The sequence below is a fragment of the Adiantum capillus-veneris genome, chromosome 10 (genome assembly GCF_014529385.1).
Source record: "Adiantum capillus-veneris isolate H3 chromosome 10, ASM1452938v2, whole genome shotgun sequence".
Classification (NCBI taxonomy): Eukaryota; Viridiplantae; Streptophyta; class Polypodiopsida; order Polypodiales; family Pteridaceae; genus Adiantum; species Adiantum capillus-veneris.
The window spans coordinates 23,407,077-23,418,296 of record NC_140940.1 but is presented as its reverse complement, the minus strand read 5'-3'; the positions used below and the strand labels follow the sequence as shown (position 1 = coordinate 23,418,296).

At 40.6% G+C, this 11,220-nt stretch overlaps 1 protein-coding gene across 4 annotated transcripts in view; it reads right to left on the bottom strand.

The window, feature by feature from the left end:
* Positions 1-9,170: 9,170 nt before the first annotated feature.
* LOC147448550 (protein PARALOG OF AIPP2-like) overlaps positions 9,171-11,220 on the bottom strand; it is a 63,595-nt gene continuing 61,545 nt past the window's right edge. For 2 of the 4 annotated variants that reach the window (XM_086521112.1, XM_086521114.1), the window contains 5 exons: positions 11,036-11,166; positions 10,425-10,648; positions 10,109-10,342; positions 9,893-10,017; positions 9,171-9,812 (listed from right to left, as the gene is read on the bottom strand). In XM_086521112.1, coding sequence (XP_086377238.1) covers positions 9,724-9,812; positions 9,893-10,017; positions 10,109-10,342; positions 10,425-10,648; positions 11,036-11,166 — 803 coding nt within the window. In that variant the 3' untranslated portion in view covers positions 9,171-9,723. Of the gene's footprint in view, positions 9,813-9,892; positions 10,018-10,108; positions 10,343-10,424; positions 11,167-11,220 lie in introns of all 4 variants that reach the window. The other 2 variants (XM_086521110.1, XM_086521111.1) reach the window with 1 other exon arrangement.

Genomic DNA, 11,220 nt, shown 5'->3' with positions numbered 1-11,220 from the left:
GTGCCTGTGTTACTTGGTTGGGATTGATTGTCCTTCGGATTTGTAGCCTCCTCTCTTTGAGGGTTTTGTGAGAGTTGTTCTTTCTAAGAGGGTTCTAGAGCAAAGGGGTCAAAGACATCTTCCAGTAGCACATCAAATATGTTTCTAGATTTGGAGCTGGAAGCCTTTCTTTGTTGATTCTTGAATGGGTTTCTCTTGTTAACTTGCTAGAACTGCTTATTTTTGGAATTTCTCTCTTATTGTTTAAGCTTGTTGATAGCAAGACAGTCCTTAATTTGATTCCCTTGCTGCTAATAGTTAAAACAAGAATTACAAAGATTCCTATAGAGCACTTTTTGGGAGTGTAGTAGAATTCATGTAGAGTCTTTAATTGGTACATTTTATGTTAACTCCTGACTCAAATCCACCTCAATCAAAAGTTGGGGATCCCATTTTGGGTTTATACCACCTCTAGCTTTCTATCCCACTACTTTTCCTACTATTCCCCAAATTTCAATTAGCGAGGGGTAAAGTTCCATGGGTAGATTTGGCAAGTCCATCCAAATAGAGATTTTAGTGGGTTTATCCCCTTTGGGATTAAATCCCTTAAACCACTTGACAAATGAAATGGGGGTGCTTTTAATCAGCGATTATTCCTCAAACATCACTTGCAAGGCCCTACTAGCATCTTCAAATAAGAACAGCTAGGAATTGTCATGGATACGTTGGGAGAACAGGTTTTTGATTTCCCAATTACCGAAGATTCAGAATTGATAAGCCTTCAAAGAAGTTCTAGGTCCATGGTAGAGTCCTATTAACACTATGTATCTCTCTCTCTCTCTCTCTCTCTCTCTCTCTCTCTCTCTCTCTCTCTCTCTCTCTCTCTCTCTCTCTCTCTCTCTCTCTCTCTCTCTCTCTCTCTCTCTCTCTCTCTCTCTCTCTCTCTGTGTGTGTGTGTGTGTGTGTGTGTGTGTGTGTGTGTGTGTGTGTGTGTGTGTGTGTGTGTGTGTGTGTGTGTGTGTGTGTGTGTGTGTGTGTGTGTGTGTGTGTGTGTGTGTGTGTGTGTGTGTGTGTGTGTGTGTGTGTGCACATTATGCTCACTGCAAGTTCGAGAGTCTGAGTACCACACACTACTAGAGTGCTCAGCTTTTGATCACATCCGAACTTGCTTCTCTCACATTTTCAGCCATAACTTAGACCTACACACTTTCCTCTCCCAGCCAAAGTGTGGGCTCTCCATTGCGACTCTCATCACTACAATTTTGGAGCATCGAGAGTCACTCATCAGCCATACACATACTACATCACATGTAACTTTGGTCCCATAGGTCATATTTGACCTCCGAGGACGATAATAAAATCTATCTATCTATCTCTCTCTCTCGCTCTCTCTCTCTCTCTCTCTCTCTCTCTCTCTCTCTCTCTCTCTCTCTCTCTCTCTCTCTCTCTCTCTCTCTCTCTCTCTCTCTCTCTCTCTCGCTCTGTGTGTGTGTGTGTGTGTGTGTGTGTGTGTGTGTGTGTGTGTGTGTGTGTGTGTCCTTTCCAATGGATAATACCATTGATGATCATAGCTTGTGTGATAGCCAGTTACTCTATTTTGAGGTGTTGGAAGGTGAGCTCAGTATTGGTTATGCACAAACATTCATCCCCGTTTTCACTAAGCCATGTCCTACCAATCAAGCATTCATCCAAAAGTGTTGGGCTACCAATAAACACAAATAAAGAAAGAAAGAAAGGAATTGTTCTCTTGATGTGCAATTACCAAAAGTGAGGTGAACGAAGAACATATGCTTGTTTGTGTCATGGTGTTGGCACAAGCAAACAGCAGGGCCTCTAATGAATGAACAAAAAGAAATATTACAGCAACTCTAGAACCATGAAATGTTCTTCCAACTGCAAAATTTAGGTTGCAACAATGTCTAAACCGTAATTTTGTGGGGTGTACACAGCATATTAAGCCAACATAAGGTCCCTCGCTTAGCAAGCAAGATTTTTGTCAAGAGGACCTCTTTGAAAATTATTTTGAAAAATGCCTTGGTTGCATCTATCAGCCAAAGAAAAATTACCAATGTGTTAGGTATTCATTGAAGGAACATAGCTAGTACAAGTTCTTGGTTGGAGAAGAAAGATGAGGATGAATTTCTACCATTGAGTTCTTGTGAGAGACAACTACCTCAAGGCAGCATTATCACCAACGAATCAAGAGACTTGGTGTATGCATTTTGGACATCTGATACTAGAGTTTCATCTAACAAGAAATACATGCAAGAAGAGACTAGGAAACAAAAGCATTGTGAAACATCTTATGCATCTTCTTGATGGTAATCACAATTCTTTGCAATTGCAATTTCTTCCATACATCCTATGGAAACTATACAAATTTATTGCTTTTATCCTTGGTGTATACAATACAAAATTGCGACTATGATTCTATATTGTATCGAGCTAATCCTATGCAGTGCCAAACCTATTGTATTTTAGTATGGTATAGTACAATACCAAATATGGTATTTTGTTGCATAGCAATGATACCAAAGTCTTTTTGTAGAATACCAAATCCTTTTCCCATTATCAATTCCTTTTTGTATACTCTCAAAGTACCAAAGCCTCACTATAGAGTATTGATCAAGCCCTTTTCCAATAGTTTCATAGTAATTGTGTAGAATCAAATTTAGTGATCTAAATGGTAAAGCATCTATATAGTACAAAAGATAAACCATTGTGGAGTACCAAAGCCTCATTGCACACTACCAAAGACTTTTTGTAGAGCACCAAAACCTCCTTGTACAATGCCAAAGCGTTTTTGTAGAGACCCAAACCTTAATGTAAAGTACCAATGTCCTTTTGTAGAGTACCAAAACCTCATTGTATAGTGCCAAAAACTTTTTGTAGATACAATAGGTAATACTAATGAATCTCTTTTGGAAGTCCACAACAAAACCACTCTACCTTCTCCTAAAGGTTGGCCTCAGCCCCAATCCCCTTTACATTGGATGCACCACATCATTCCTTGGATTCCTTTGTCCCTTCCCCATTATTGGCCTCAAGAACACCTCCTTTTGCAATGGTTGCGCCACATCCTTATTTGGCTTTCACTGCTCATTCCCCATTATTGGCCTCTACCCCTTCCTTTGTCTTTGTGTCCTCAATCCCTTTCCCCTTCTTTGCATCCTCTACCCTTTGTGCCCTTTTGGCCTCTGCCCTTCCCCACTGCCAACCTTCGCATCCTCCATCCCTTCCCCATTTTTTTCCTTCACACCAAATGCATTAGCTATGTCCCTCGCTTTGTTGTGGGGGGTGTTGCAACCCTCACTCACACAATTCCTTCCCCTTATCCTTGAATCACCAAACAAGTCATCTAGGACAACCTTTACCTTCCTAAATCTTTCTTCGGCATCAAACACACATTTCGCATCATACATAAAAAGGTCAACCCCATCCTTTCTCTTCTCTTGACCTTTACCACCTGTGCTTGCATCAGTAGCATACTCCTCATCTACAACTCACCAAGTGACAAAACACATCTACCAATAGAGTGACAACAAACATAGAGCAAGTTCCAGCATGCAATCACTAACATACTTACTCTTCACAGCGTATATTCCACTGACCCAAGATTAAGTCACCTCGGGAGTGATATTGATGTCGTCATTTAAGTATAAATGTCCCAACAACATGGGCAAATTCTAGAAGCTTACCACACGCAATGCAGGACCCAAACACATGGATTGTCTTGTCTGAATCCACAATGTGGGGCCTCGGGAATAACAAAGTCCTCTTGCCATTCTTCAGCTCCTTAATCATCTGCTCCACAAAATTGGTATGGCCTTGAGCTTCCTTCCATGTTTTCTTCAAAAATCCAAATACAACCAAATCACCAAGATGCACCAAGAACAACTAAACCACCAAAATGCCTATAACAAGGATCCAAAAGTTTCCACTCACTACCAAAAGCAAATCAGACATCACCACAAACTACCAAACCAAATTAAAATAACAAATCTCCAAAAGACTACGAGTCAGCAAGAACTACCTACCAATAGAATCCACATGTTGCCAAGATCCTATCTTTAGAGATTTGTCATTTTGATTTGGTTTGGAGGCACTCAAACACATCGGAGGCACTCTCTCAACAATACTCTCTAGATATGAAACATATCTATTATTTGAATTGTACGTGACAGAGGGTTAGCCTCTATTCATATGTTGCTACCACTAAGCATCCAGCGGGTCTTCTTAACAGATAATGGCATGCTTCTATTTTTTTGTACTCCATTTTATTGGGGGACATAGGTTCTGTTCTTAGTGCTAATATTCTTTGACACATATAACTACCTTATGCATCATTGGCCCTCCACAAGGTTTCAACCTTGCGCTTCAGTCCTCCTTTCCAGCTTCCACACATAGTCAATACGCTCTCTCCGAACCCCGCCCATGCCACCGTATGAGCTACTAACTTTTTGGTCGTTGGCATAGTTGCGCACAAACTTTGTGGTGATTTCCCCACAAGATGGTGGGTCTTGAAAGACCACAGCAGCGTGAAATCTTTGACCAATTGTGGTTTCACATGGTTCATCTTGATCCCCTTCTTGTGCAATTGTTTAAAAACTATTAGCCACTGGTCATTGGAAAGGTCTTTGTCACCAATGCCCTTTGAAAGGACCCCTTTCATACTAAGGCCATACTCCTCATGGAGCTCCTCAGTTGTATAACAGAACCTAGTAAGTTGAGGGTATTCCTCCATTTTATTCTTTTCTGCAATGTGAAATCTACAAAAGCAATCAAAAACATCTTATCTTATGCTTTTTTATGGTAGGAAAACATTTAGACAATCTCAAACATAATGTGGACACTACACACCTGCTTAGTAGTATTCATTATTGGGTAGTACCAAATTTGGTGTTGTACAGTACCAAAGTTAAAGCTTTACAGTACCAAATTTGAAGCTTTACATTACAAAATTTGAAGCTTTATAGAACCAAATTTGGTGTTGCACACATCTATGCTCGTAGTTTAGGCTTTTACAGCTAATGTTTGTTCATGTTTAATAGACAATGGGGCATGCACCCATGCACAATAGCTATTGATGCATTGAAAGTTTGCAAAGCTCTTAAGATAGAGCACAAATATTGCTTGCATGCAATTCAAAATAAAGATACAAAACATACTTTGCATGTATGCAATGCAAATAAAAGAAAACATTCCATGCATGCACAAATAACAAAGCACAAACAATCCAGGCCACAATGAAGGCACAAACCTCGGCTCTGTTTTGTGGTAGATCTGTGTTCATCATCAACAAAAGACCTTTTTGAATAATCGACAACCTTGGGGCTCTTGCTTGCTTTTTGTCTTTGGGGATCTTCTTTCCTCCTTCGGATTACCCTCTCTTTAATTGATGTTGCGAGGAGATTTTATCTCCATGCGGTGTTTTTGAAGGTGTGTTCTTCATCTTGCTCTTCATTTCAAAGCTAGTCTTGGCAGCAGTCTTTCTTACAAGAGTCCTCATATCAACAGCCCTCACACAGAAAATGGCACAAGAAAAAGAGAGAGTAGGAGCACACCAAATGCAGATGGATCAAGGAGATGGTAATTCCTCGTCTCACATGCGTGAACCTGCAACCCACCCACAACTAGACGAATCTATACAGTTCACGATCTCTCCATTCCTAGTCATGATAGACACCCCACGTACATCTTCTTTCACAGGAGTGGTAGTGACCTTTTCATTTCAAAATTAACTCATCAATAGCTTTGTTTCTATTAAAATTGCATTCAAATAACCATTGAAATATTGTTGAAGCACCAAACATGTAGATTCAAAAAATGTCCTTTTTGTACCACCAAGCATACTTTCAGCCACAAGGCTATCATAATATAATTATGTTACAAATACAAGGTAATTCTGTTATTGTACTATTTCTTTTTTTGGGTTTCCATTTGGACCATCATTTATGTAATGTTGGAGGCCTCTCCTCTTGCAAAAATGATACAATCAATTTGCTATTACAACTTATGATGCATGAGTCTCTATTGGCAATTACTTTCAATAGTATGACTAACAAGTAAGACCAAACCTTGTTTCAAAATGTGCATTTGGCATACTTCTCACCGAATTTTTATCTAGCAAGGATTTCTTGGAATGCATCCAATGAAAAGGAGGTGAAGAAGAATAGGTTGTACAATGGCACGTTCTTATGTTTAGTTGATCTAGATGATGATAGCACGTGACCAAGAAGATTTTTTGTAAGAGAAGCTTTGCAAGGTAGAAGCATTGTTGAATCCCATGTAAGTTATCTAGTCGCTAAGCTGTTGGCAATGTTTAGTTACAAAAGTTGCACTCGATGGGAAGGTGAGGGTAGAAGACTAATTTCCCTATCTTTCCAATAGTGGCAAAGTAGAGAAATGAGAGTCTTCATTTTTTTGAGGTGAGCTAGCGAGCATGAAGCCCTACTCGTGCAAACCTCCTCTAACATGTGAAAAAATGTGGGCACCTATTGCCAATAGTAGTAATTTGGATCTAGAAAGGAAACCTTGCATGAGACTCAGTCGGTGTTCCATGCCACATGATGAGTTTGAAGATTAAACTCAACCTCTTAATGACTCTATATAGCTAAATTATCATTACCTCCCATTCGCTCTCTCATTTCTTGTTTGCATTATGTCCAATGTCTCAGATAGGACTTTTGAGGTTGAATCCTAATCAATGGTGATAACTAGTGCCAATAATTGTCCCTTTACCTCCTTTCTCGTTGCATGCATTCTATATCCACACTAGATAAAATAGCAATATGCAAAAGCTAGCACTGTAAGAATCCAACATAGGCAAACAAAACTTTATACGTTTTCCAAGCATAGCAAAGACATCCATGCACAACAATAGGGTAACGAAAGAAATATGTTGATGGAACCCTTGTACTCAAATTCATTAGAAATACCTAATCATCTTCACCTTGCAATGACAAATGGCGCTCAATTCTCAAAAAGCAAATCCAATTTGGACCCTCTCGGACGTCATGCTCTTGTTCAAAATAGATAAAGCCTTTTAAATCAGCACCAAAAACAATTACAAACATCAAATATTCCATCTGTAAGTTGGTTTGTCTGCATTAAGTTAAACTTAACCCAAAAGCTATAAAGTTTAAGCTTTCCTTCTTGTTTGCAGCATTATAGGGATGTGAGTGTGAGCTTGCAAATGAGCTTCGTTCTGTTGGAGTTTGACTAGTAATCTACTTGAATAAGGTACTTAGGCTACAATTTTGTCTCAAAACAAATGCATTCACTGCTTGTAAAGTTGCGTATACAAAAAAATTGCCCTTGTTTTTTCTCCAAACATAGAGCAAATGACACATTAGGGGTCACCGAAGGGTTGGTACATGAATTGCAAAGCATGCAACCTCTTTCACTTATTGAAGGGAAACTTGGAAGATTTCCCTCCCTGCGAAATATAATCATACCTATGAATGAACAATCTTAAAATCATTCATGTTAATATGAAAGTTGGTAGATGTCTAATTACTTACTTGCTTAAGAGCCCTATAATCAACACAATAGCAGCTCTATTGGCACCCAACAATTTGTTTTACAAACGAGTGCACCAAAGTGAAATATTTATCAAGTTGCCTAGAGGATACAAGTGAGCTAAAACATTGCAATTTGAAGGCACTCTATTGTTGTGATGCTATTGTTGTCTATTGTTGTGATGCTGCAACATGGGTTTTAACAGCACTTTGTTTGAACAATTGAAACTTGTACTACAAACTGCTTATATTCACACCATGGAGTGTTCGCACAATGTTCACAACGAAAACTTTGTTCTGATTTTTTATTGATAGTTACATAACTAATTTCTTTCCAGTAAAGGGATTTAATACCAAACTCACCATCAAAACCAAACTTTGTGCAATTCTCACCTTTTCATCCATCACCAATAAAAAGATAATACACCTTTGTGCATTCGTGATCACCTTTTGTATATTTTTGTCACACAGTTACAATAACGGACGTCGTTCCATATGATGCAACGTTTACAACATTCAACAGTAAAATAGTTTAGGTGAGCTAAACAGAATCCCTCTCTCTCTACTACGAGATACGAGGCCGCTTCCATTGCTTGTTCAAGGAGGGTTTTGGACCACTCTCAAGAGTCATGGGATACGAAGACCAGAGATGTCTGGGTTTGTTCTTACTCGAGCTACACAGACACAGAGATAGCTTGATGAATGGCGAGGCTAGCCAATTTCAAAGTCGGATCAGAGACTTCTTCAGAGCAGACACGGGACAGCCACGAGAGCCACTCCCACAGCGGAGCTCCCCCTCGTCTCACACCAAAGACACACTGATTGACCGAGCGATTGAACTAGGGAAATCCAGGCGCCCGCGACTGCGAAGAACTACACAGCATCGACAAAGGCTACGACAGAAAATTCAGAGCACGCTGGCCAAGCATGCATGACGCACGGTCATACTACTAACCATGGAGGAAATTGATGAGATTCGCCAACGACCGATGCTAGATTTCTTGTGATTCTGCTATCCCAACAAGCCGCCCATTTTTTGCTTAGTTATTGCGCATGCACGACGCACGATCATACTACTAACCATGGAGGAAATTGATGAGATTCGCCAACGACCGATGCTAGATTTCTTGTGATTGTACTATCCCAACAAGCCGCCCATTTTTTGCTTAGTTATTGCTTGGCTCACACCGACCTACCTACTTAGGACCCCATAGTATACATCTTTGTTTTGTACTGTTGTTAGGTTATTTTGTTACTCTAACTCTGTATCAAATCCACCACTTTGTGACTTTCAGGTCTCTTAGGTCATTATGGCCTTTTGAAGACGTTAATATAACATTTCATTTCATTTCTCTCTCTCTCTCTCTCTCTCTCTCTCTCTCTCTCTCTCTCTCAAGATATCTACCAAATTCTGACCAATTTTTAGAGGAGACCGAAGACCCTCCTTATTGCATCTTCTGTGCATAAAAGTCCAATTGTAGCTAGCCTTACCATTCTCTGAGTTTATGAGGCATCCACAAATCTTGGGCTATGCATGCTTTTCACAGTACTCTTTCCTCCGAAGACCTGAAAACAGATTTCACATACATTACCACAAACATTGCTTCAATCCATGAAATAGAATTCGAGTTGCACACGCACGATATGTATATATCGGTCCATACGATCACAGGGGTGAATACATATTATTGATGTAGGATATGCAAAAAGAATGTTTATGCTTTAGTTACAGGCACCACCGTCTTCAGTGTAGTAGAAGCAACGATTTGGCGTACTATACAGAAATTGCTCCTGTACTCAAATAGTGATGCTGATATACACATTAGCTAGTCCCTTGTGATGTGATTCCCGATGATTCAAATTGAATAGCCTGTGAAGGAATACAGGAAAATGGAGGCTTGGAGTACTCAATCCTAGCCGAAGACTCGTTACGTTATTCCCAGGCTGGATGTAGTATAAATGCCGCACCAATGCATTGCTATAGGCTTTTTCCTCAATGCTATTAGCTTACAAGAGGATGTCCCAACCGTGTTTACTGCTTGATTGTCGTGTTAGGAGAGCTTGACCTATGTTGCATCAATGAAGGAGCATGATTCCATTTGCATGGGAAAAACAACCACTCATGTCTGAGAGCTTTAGATACAGGCGAGTGTGTAGCTTCACAAGCACTCATACTTAGGTTTCGATACACCATCATAGATTAACTCGGGCTGGCAGAAACCCACTAAACAGTTTCCCCAAAAGTGATGGTGCATGAGGACTTGACGTTTGCATTTTGGAGTATACCCCAGAGGTACTGTCTATCATCCCAGCCTGACAACACAAGAGACAATAAATAAATAGCCAATTTGAGTTAAAGCTTTGTCATTCTAGAGAACACAAGTAGGCCTTACACCGATCTGCTTCAGGCAGTAAATGGGAGGGGAAAATGAGCAGCTGAAAAAAGTCCATGCTTGTCCTAAGAGCCAGGTCATTAGCAACCAAGCGATCAAGTAATGGCTTGTACCAAGTATCATGACTGCACAGCAAAACCCCAAGTTAAGGCGTGACAACATCCTACTGCCAAACTCAGACACCACAAACTGAGATATTCTTTATTTAAGACCAACCATTCCATGTCCACAGGAAAGAAGTATACACCGATGCTGCTACTTGTTGGGGGTCGATTTTGCAATGACCTTGGCCACGTGCCTGTTTCCACTCCCCTCTTCAATTCTTCTAGGCGAAGCTCAAATGGCAAGCTCTTCATCGCTTCAGAAATCCTCGGATCAGCCTTAGTAGAAGCATGAGCTTGCATTCCATTATATGCTGTTAAGCACGTGCTAGATATGCTGAAACAGCCACTGCAGATCGGATACAAAAAAGAAACACAGATCACAACACTCTCTAGCCTAACATGGCTCCAAGAGGGGTAAAAAGGAATACCTCCAAAGAATTTGAACGCACGGCTCAGCTAGACTCTCAAGCTGAGCTTGAGAAAATGAGTCAACTGCCAATCCAGTTTCTCTTAATGGTAACGCACCACTACCAACACCATTGCCTGGAGGCGACACTGGGTTGCTCCCGCCTTGCAATTGCTCATAATTCCTGGCGTCGACACCTTGAGCTTGTTGCACTGTGGCACTTCCTTGAACACAATCCGCATGACCCTGAAGAGAATCATGAGTGACAATTCTCCTTTTTGGACTATGCAATTGTCCTCTCTTGTGTTTATCATTAGGTGATTTACTCTCACATGGTTGTGGAGGGGGTTGACGACCCACATTCATGTCACCAAACATGGCCAGCCTCTCTTTCCCACTAATTTGAGTCTGATTGGATGCTAGCTTGAAGCTAGGTACACTATTTTTAGAATTCCACTGTGTGCTTTTCTTTGGACTGCACAATTCTTTTTCTTTCTGGAGGCTCAACGGAGTCTCAGAAACTGAACGGTTGGTAGGACTTGCCTTGTCAAAGCTTGCTGGTGCTTTCCATGCTTCACGTACTCTAAGATTGCTACTGCTCAAGTATGTGCACTGTGCAGCAATATGGCCTACCTGATCACATTTGAAACAGCGGCGAGGTCCCTTCGAATGTTGAAAAACGATTTCTTTTCCGCTACGCCCATGAGATTGCAAGGCATCTGAATCCCGCGAAGACCAGTCGTACTGCTGCTTCTTGAATTCACCTGTTCAGTAACACAGCTGTTAGTAACACAACACACAAATTTGCCTATAGCACG